The sequence below is a fragment of the Mobula hypostoma genome, unplaced genomic scaffold (assembly GCF_963921235.1).
Source record: "Mobula hypostoma unplaced genomic scaffold, sMobHyp1.1 scaffold_42, whole genome shotgun sequence".
Taxonomy (NCBI): domain Eukaryota; kingdom Metazoa; phylum Chordata; class Chondrichthyes; order Myliobatiformes; family Myliobatidae; genus Mobula; species Mobula hypostoma.
Genome location: NW_026948219.1, coordinates 1,577,548 through 1,586,475, shown reverse-complemented (window position 1 = coordinate 1,586,475; position 8,928 = coordinate 1,577,548). Strand labels below are relative to the sequence as shown.

The following is an 8,928-nucleotide window of genomic DNA, read 5'->3' as shown; positions in this document are numbered from 1 at the left end:
AGGATGCTGCATAGTCTACCCAGATGGGAGTGGGACAAACAGTCCATGAGTGGGATGGGTGGAGGTTGATTATGAAAATCAGGTTGGTGTTTCATCTCAAGAGAGGGAATTTGGAAAATATCAATGAGATGCCTTTTTGAACAGCTTGTAATTGTGCCCATGAGGGAAAAGTTAATTTTGGATTGGGTGTTGTGTAGTGAACTAGATTTGATTACGAAGCTTATGGTAAAGGAAACGTGGACTTGGTGACAAAACGTGTTAGAATTCACTCTGCACTTTGAGAGGGGAAAGGTACAAGAAGATGCATCATTATTAGCGGAGTGAGGGGAACTACGGAGGCATGGGAGAAGAGCTCACCAAAGTTGATTGGAAGGGGACACTAGCATGGATGATGGCAGAATAGTAATGTCTGTTTTCCTGCCTGTCCAGCCTCAACCTGCCTCTGCCTTTCCACAGCCTCCATCTTTAATTTTTCTAACTTGTACGGGAGCCCAAGCTCACTAGGTTTACTTTCAGGAAACACCTCCAACTCCTCCACTTTAACCACACCCTCAGATACATAATGTTCAGCTATTATCCTCTGCATCTGTGACCTCCTCATTGTTGATTTCACCTTAGCAAGTTTTAACCTTTTAGCAATAATCAACAACTCAATCCTTCTGGTGTCCTTTAGTGCCTCAGAGGTTGATGCTTCCAGACATTTATCAACCTCCATTGCTGCTGATTTTTCACACACAAATAAATCAAAAGGGATTTCCCCAATGAAATCAATAATTAATCAATACACCTCCAAATCTGTTCATATCCCAGATGCAAGCCCAAATTTTGTTATGAACCGTAACGCTTTAGAAATGAGCCAGAAGCAATAGACTACACTTAGAGTCTGTTTTTGATGTTAAATCCACTATCTTTATTAGCATCTACTAACAATATAGTAATTTAAGCAAGATAAACAGAAGTTAACAGTGTTATGTGTAAACAACAGGAATTCTGCAGATGCTGGAAATTCAAGCAACACACATCAAAGTTGCTGGTGAACGCAGCAGGCCAAGCAGCATCTGTAGGAAGAGGTGCAGTCGACGTTTCAGGCCGAGATGTGTAAATATAACTCCCAAACTATTGAGCTCAGGGGAAACAGGGTTTAGAGTCTTGAGATGGTGAACTATGAAAGTTCAGTTCAACTACAGAATAGGTGATGAAAGAGATATTTGTAGTCAAGGGTAAATGTCAAGAGAAGGCAATTATATCAAATTCCACAGTTTCCGTGGTGGTAAAACGAAAGAACAGTCACTGTAGATTTTATCTGTTGTGTTCCAAATCCACATACAAATTATCACCGAAAGTGACTTGTCACAAGGGGTATCGTCTTCAAGTGAATTTCCACACCACACCCAGGCAAGGGTTAACACATAAGTGGTCTTCACAGGATACCCCAGATCAGATCCACTCCTATGGATCAAATGAGGTGACAACCACACATTCAATGTATGCTGAATCGATAATTAACCCACCTTTGTGGGCATAGGAAAGTTCTAAACAGTGACCCTTGGCCAGTAGTTCCCTTGTTTCAAACCTTCCATTTTTCCTCCTTCATCTCCGTCTGACTCTGAGCGTCTGTGTCCTCGGTTAAAACTAAACAAGCTGTGAGCGATGTAAACAAGCTGCAAGTCAGACTGATTTCCATTCTTAATCTCTCTCTCTCTCTCTCTCTCTCTCTCTGAAAATGATAGTCCAAGCAAATGAAATCTGGAGATTCATATCAATGGTCACTGCCCATTGTGAACTGACTGGTGTGCCAGTAGGTGGGATGACTGAGTGAATCCTTTCCCACATTCTGAGCAGCTAAACAGCTTCGCCCCAGTGTGATCTTGCTGATGTCTCTGCAGGTGGGATGACTGAGTGAATCCCTTCCCACAGACTGAGCAGGTGAATGGCCTCTCTCCTGTGTGAACTCGCTGATGTACCAGTAGGGCGGATGACCAAGTGAATCATTTCCCATATTCTGAGCAGTTGAACGGCTTCTCCCCAGTGTGAACTTGCTGATGTCTCTGTAGGTTGGACGACTGAGTGAATCCTTTCCCACAGACTGAGCAGGTGAATGGCTTCTCCCCAGTGTGAACTTGCTGGTGGCTCTGCAGGGAGGATAACTGAGTGAATCTCTTCCCACAGACTGAGCAGTTGAACGGCTTCTCCCCGGTGTGAACTCGCTGATGACTCTGTAGGGTGGATGACTGAGTGAATCTCTTCCCACATTCTGAGCAGGTGAATGGCTTCTCCCCAGTGTGAACTCGCTGATGACTCTGTAGGTGAGATGACCGAGTGAATCTGTTCCCACATTCTGAGCAGGTGAACAGCCTCTCCCCAGTGTGAACTCGCTGATGTCTCTGTAGGTTGGATGACCGAGTGAATCTGTTCCCACATTCTGAACAAGAGAACGGCTTCTCCCCAGTGTGAACTTGTTGATGTCTCTGTAGTTCGGATGAATGAGTGAATCCCTTCCCACAGTCTGAGCAGGTGAATGGCCAATCTCCTGTGTGAACTGACTGGTGTGCCCTTAGGTGGGATGACTGAGTGAATCCTTTCCCACATTCGGAGCAGGTGAATGGCTTCTCCCCAGTGTGAACTCGCTGATGACTCTGTAGGTGGGATGACCGAGTGAATCTCTTCCCACATTCTGAGCAGGTGAACGGCTTCTCCCCAGTGTGAACTCGCTGATGTACCAGTAGGGTGGAAGTGTGAGTGAATCTCTTCTCACAGACTGAGCAGGTGAACGGCTTCTTCCCAGTGTGAACTTGCTGGTGTCTCTGTAGGTCGGATGACTGAGTGAATCCCTTCCCAGAGTCTGAGCAGGTGAACGGCTTCTCTCCAGTGTGAATTGACTGGTGTGCCAGTAGGTGGGATGACTGAGTGAATCCTTTCCCACATTCTGAGCAGGTGAACGGCCACTCCCCAGTGTGAATTGACTGGTGTGCCAGTAGGTGGGATGACTGAGTGAATCCTTTCCCACATTCTGAGCAGCTAAATAGCTTCGCCCCAGTGTGATCTTGCTGATGTCTCTGCAGGTGGGATGACTGAGTGAATCCCTTCCCACAGACTGAGCAGGTGAATGGCCTCTCTCCTGTGTGAACTCGCTGATGTCTCTGCAGGTGGGATGACTGAGTGAATCCCTTCCCACAGACTGAGCAGGTGAATGGCCTCTCTCCTGTGTGAACTGACTGGTGTGCCAGTAGTTTGGATGACCAAGTGAATTCTTTCCCACAGACTGAGCAGGTGAATGGCTTCTCCCTAGTGTGAACTCGCTGATGACTCTGTACGTGGGATAACTGAGTGAATCTCTTCCCACAGTCTGAGCAGGTGAACGGCTTCTCCCTGGTGTGAACTCGCTGATGACTCTGTAGGGTGGATGACTGAGCGAATCTCTTCCCACATTCGGAGCAGGTGAATGGCTTCTCCCCAGTGTGAACTCGCTGATGACTCTGTAGGGTGGAAGTGTGAGTGAATCTCTTCTCACAGACTGAGCAGGTAAACGGCTTCTTTCCAGTGTGAACTTGCTGGTGTCTCCGTAGGTCGGATGACTGAGTGAATCCCTTCCCAGAGTCTGAGCAGGTGAATGGCCTCTCCCCGGTGTAAACTCGCTGGTGAGCCATTAGGTCAGATGACTGAGTGAATCCTTACTCAGAAATTCAGCAGATGACCAGCCTCTGCCCAGTGTGAACTGACTGGTGTGTCCACAGGTGAGACGACTGACTGAATCCTTTCTCACACACAGAACAGGTGAAAGGCCTTGCCCAGTGTGAACTTGCTGATGTACTATCAATTGAGATGACCGAGTGAATCGATTCCCACTGTTTGAGCAGGTGAACGGCCTTTCTCCTGTATAAAATGATGGGCGTGCCAGTCTGTCAGATGATCGAGTGAATCCCTCCCCACAGTCTGAGCAGGAAGGATGGTCGATTGAATACCTTGCTCCACTTCTTAAATGTCCAGACAGAGACAGCAAAACTGGCGTGTTGTGTTTGAGATTCCTGGAGACAAATTCCTTCTCGTTTTTAACCTGTAAAAAGATTTACAAAATCCATCAATGGGTGTAGGACAACATTTCAGATGAGATTACTTGAGTTGTCAAGGTTTGATCTGGTATCACACTGTTACAGTGAGGTTCAACCCAAGTTGGACAGAGAAATCATCTTCTAACTGGGCACAGTGCCGGTATCTGGAATGACCATCAATTCCCTGATGCTCGTCCTGTCTCTATACGAATGGGACATTTCTGCCGTCTCCAATTTGTTCCTTGACTCAGTTTGACTCTCTCCATTGGTGTTATTGCTTGTTCCTGCTGAGCCACATGGGTGCCTGGCTCCACAGTAACTGAAGCAGTCTCACGCAAATTGTCTTCCTTGACGTGCATCTGGGATTTTCTTTTATGTATTATTAACTTAAAATGCCACAGTTTTAACGCCATATAAAAAATTCCTGCTGAGATGAATGGTTGGTCCGCACAGCTGTTAAAAGGACTTAGAGTGAATTTTTGTATTATTTCAGGTACTTGTCACAGTCACAGAAAATTACAACACAGAAACAGGCCCTTTGGGCCATCTGGTTTGTGCTGAACTATTTAAACCACCCACTCCCATACCCCTACCATCCAGGTTCCTATGCAAACCTCTTAAATGTTGAAATTGAGCTCGCATGCACCACTTGTGCTGGCTGCTCATTCCACACCCGGATGACCGTCTGTGTGAAGAAGTTTCTCCTCATGTTCCCCTTAACGTTTCACCTTTCACCCTTAACCCATGGCCACACCCATGGTGTGGTTGTCGTCCCACCCCATCTCAGCAGTAAAACCCAGCTTGCATTTACCCTATCTATACCCCTCATAATAGTGGTACTCCTCTATCAAATCTCCCCTCAATCTTCCATGTTCCAAGGAATAAAGTCCTGACCTGTTCAATCTTTCCTTGTAACCCAAGTCCTCCAGACCTGACAACATCCTTGTGAATTTTCTCTGAACTCTTTCAATCTCTTTTACATCTTTCCTGCACGTTGGTGACCAAAACTGCACACGATACCCCAAATTAGGCCTCACCAATGTCTTGTGCAGCGTGAACATAACATCCATCTCCTGTACTCAGTACTTTGCTTTATGAAGGCCAATGTGTCTAAATCGTTCTTTCCGTCCCTATTTAACTGTGACATCACTTTTGGTGAATTATGGACATGTATTCCCAGATCCTTTCCTTCTACAGCACCCCTCAGTGCCCGACCATTCACTGTGTAAGACCCAGGTCCTACCAAAGTGAACACCTCACACTTGTCTCCATTAAATTCCATTTTCCATTTCTCCAGCTGATCCAGATCACACTGCAAGATACCATATTTTTTCTTGCTTTCCACTACACCCACAGTCTTGGTGTCATCCACAAATTTGCTGATCCAGCTAACCATGTTATCATCAGATTACTGATATAGATGACAAACAACAACAGATCCCTCACCGATCCCTGTGGCAACCACTAGTCACAGGCCTCCAGTCAGAGAGGCAACCATCTGCTACCACACATTGGCTTCTCCCAAAGACAGTGTCTCACCCAATTTACTATCTCATCTTGAATGCTGAGTGACTGAACCTTCTTGACCAACCTCCCATATGAGACTTTGTCAAGTGCCTTGCTAAAGTCCACGTAGACAACATCCACTGCCTTGCCTTCATCCACTTTCCTGATAACTTCCTCGAGAGACTCTACAAGATTGGTTAGATATGACCTACCGTGCACAAAGCCATGCTGCCTATCCTTAAACAATCCACATCTATCCAAGTAGTTATAGTATATATCTGGTTCCTGCACACACGTTCCAATAACTTTCCCACTACTGATGTCAGGCTCACCAATGTACAATTTCTTAGTTTATTTTTAGAGCCCTTCTTGAACAGCGGAACAACATTGGCTGTTCTCCAATCCTCCAGTACCTCACCTGTCACTCAGGATGACTTATATACCTGTGCTTGTGCCCCGACAATTTATGCAGTTGTCTGCCGCAGAGTCCCAGGGAACAACTTGTCAGGCCCTGGGGATTGATCCACGCTAATTTGCCTTCAGACAGCAAACACCTCCATCTCTGTAATCTGTACAGGGTCCATGAAGTTGATGCTGCTTTGCCTCACTTCTATAGACTCTGTGTCCATCTCTTGAGTAAGTATGGATGCAAAAATATCTCCCACATCTATTTTGTCTCCTCATATGGATCACCATTCTGATCTTGCAGAGGATTAATTTTTCCCTTGCAATCTTTTCGCACTTAACATACCTGCAGAATCCATGAGCATTCTCCTTCACCTTGTCTGCTGGGGCAAACTCATGTCTGCTTTTATTTCTTTCATAAGTGTTCACTTGAATTTCCTGTAACTCAACAGTACCCCATTTGTTCCAATCCACCTGTACCTGGCATGCGCCTCCTTTTTATTGATCTGGGTGATGAAAGCCAAAGGGGTGATAGATCTGCATCATGGGAGGTGGAGGTGGGGGTTGGGGGGGGTGTTAAACTAAAGTTGCAGGGGGAATGGGAGCCTGAATAACAGAACAGAGAGTGGAGAGGTTGTGGAGACATTTGTTGTTCAGACCTCAGACAAACACAGGAATGAAAAGGTTGAGCATGGTGCAGTGAATATGCTGAGCCCTGTATATTTCAATACAGGGAGCAGCGTAGGAAAGGCGGATGTGTTCAGGGCATGGATCAACACCTGGAATTATGACACTAGGATCTGGCCACTGGGGACTGGGACAGGCTGCTTTCTGGCAAAGGTGTGCTTGGTAAATGGGAGGCCTTCAAAGCAAAATTTTGATAGTACAAAGCGGGTGTGTGTTTGTCAGAATAAAAGGTAAAGACAGAAACTGTAGGGAACCTTGGATTTCAAGAGATATCGAGACCCTGGTGAAGCACAAAATGGAGTTGGATAACAGGTATGAGCAGGCAGATTCTTATGGAGTATAAGAAATGCAAGAGAATACATAAGAAATAAATCAGGATGGCTAAAAGAAGGCGTGAGGTTGCTCTCGCAGAAAAGCTGAAGGATAATCCTCAGGGATTCTAGAGATAGGTTACGAGCAAAAGGATTGCAAGTGACAAATTCGGTCCTCTGGAGGACCAGAATGGCAAACCACATGTGGAAGCAAAGCAGATGGGGGAGATCTTAAATACTTATTCAACTCTGTTTACTGCATCTGTATTTACTAAGGAAACTGGCATGAAGTCCATGGAATTAAGGGAAACAAGTAGTGAGATCATGGAAACTGTACAGATTGAAAAGGAGGAGGTGCTTGCTACCTTGAGGAAAATTAAAGTGGATAAATCCCCAGGACCTGACAGGGTGTTCCCTCGGACCTTGAAGGAGACTAGTGTTGAAATTGCAGGGGCCCAGGCAGAAATATGTAAAATGTTTGTGTCTACGGGTGAGGTGCCGGAGGATTGGAGAGTGGCTCATGTTGTTCCGTTGTTTAAAAAAGGATCGAAAAGTAATCCGGGAAATTATAGGCCGGTAAGTTTGATGTTGTTAGTGGGTAAGTTATTGGAGGGAGTACTAAGAGACAGAGTCTATAAGCATTTGGATAGACAGGGACTTATTAGGGAGAGTCAACATGGCTTTGTGCATGGTAGGTCATGTTTGACCAATCTGTTGGAGTTTTTCGAGGAGGTTACCAGGAAAGTGGATGAAGGGAAGGCAGTGGATGTTGTCTACATGTACTTCAGTAAGGCCTTTGACAAGGTCCCGCATGGGAGGTTAGTTAGGAAAATTCAGTCGCTAGGTATACATGGAGAGGTGGTAAATTGGATTAGACATTGGCTCGATGGAAGAAGCCAAAGAGTGGTAGTAGAGAATTGCTTCTCAGAGTGGAGGCCTGTGACTAGTGGTGTGCCACAGGGATCAGTGCTGGGTCCATTGTTATTTGTCATCTATATCAATGATCTGGATGATAATGTGATAAATTGGATCAGCAAATTTGTTGATGATACAAAGATTGGAGTTGTAGTAGACAGAGAGAAAGGTTTTCATCACCTTCAGAGGGACTTGGACCAGCTGGAAAAATGGGCTGAAAAATGGCAGAAGGAGTTTAATACAGACAAGTGTGAGGTATTGCACTTTGGAAGGACAAACCAAGGTAGAACATACAGGGTAAATGGTAAGGCACTGAGGAGTGCAGTAGAACAGAGGGATCTGGGAATACAGATACAAAATTCCCTAAAAGTGGCGTCACAGGTAGATAGGGTCGTAAAGAGAGCTTTTGGTACATTGGCCTTTATTAATCAAAGTATTGAGTATAAGAGCTGGAATGTTATGATGAGGTTGTATAAGGCATTGGTGAGGCCGAATCTGGAGTATTGTGTTCAGTATCGGTCACCTAATTACAGGAAGGATATTAATAAGGTTGAAAGAGTGCAGAGAAGGTTTACAAGGATGTTGCCGGGACTTGAGAAACTCAGTTACAGAGAAAGGTTGAATAGGTTGGGACTTTATTCCCTGGAGCGTAGAAGAATGAGGGGAGATTTGATAGGGGTATATAAAATTATGATGGGTATAGATAGAGTGAATGCAAGCTGGCTTTTTCCACTGAGGCAAGGGGAGAAAAAAAACAGAGGACATGGGTTCAGGGTGAGGGGGCAAAGTTTAAAGGGAACATTAGGGGTGGGCTTCTTCACACAAAGAGTGGTGGGAGTATGGAATGAGCTGCCAAACGAGGTGGTAAATGTGGGTTCTATTTTAACATTTAAGAATAAATTGGACAGATACATGGATGGGAGGTGTATGGAGGGATATGGTCCGTATGCAGGTCAGTGGGACTAGGCAGAAAATGGTTCGGCACAGCCAAGCAGGGCCAAAAGGCCTGTTTCTGTGCTGTAGTTTTTCTATGGTTTCTACTCAGGAGATGGACA

At 45.4% G+C, this 8,928-nt stretch overlaps 1 protein-coding gene across 1 annotated transcript; it reads right to left on the bottom strand.

Annotated features, from left to right (window-relative positions):
* Positions 1-1,786: 1,786 nt before the first annotated feature.
* Positions 1,787-3,917, bottom strand: LOC134341931 (gastrula zinc finger protein XlCGF57.1-like). The gene has a single exon (XM_063039869.1). The coding sequence runs from the start codon at positions 3,645-3,647 to the stop codon at positions 1,989-1,991; it is 1,659 nt and encodes a 552-aa protein (XP_062895939.1). The 5' UTR covers positions 3,648-3,917; the 3' UTR covers positions 1,787-1,988.
* Positions 3,918-8,928: the final 5,011 nt, after the last annotated feature.

Excerpts from the sequence above, each read along its gene's own strand:
- LOC134341931 (XM_063039869.1), bottom strand. The coding sequence starts at position 3,647 with ATGGCTCACCAGCGAGTTTACACCGGGGAGAGGCCATTCACCTGCTCA.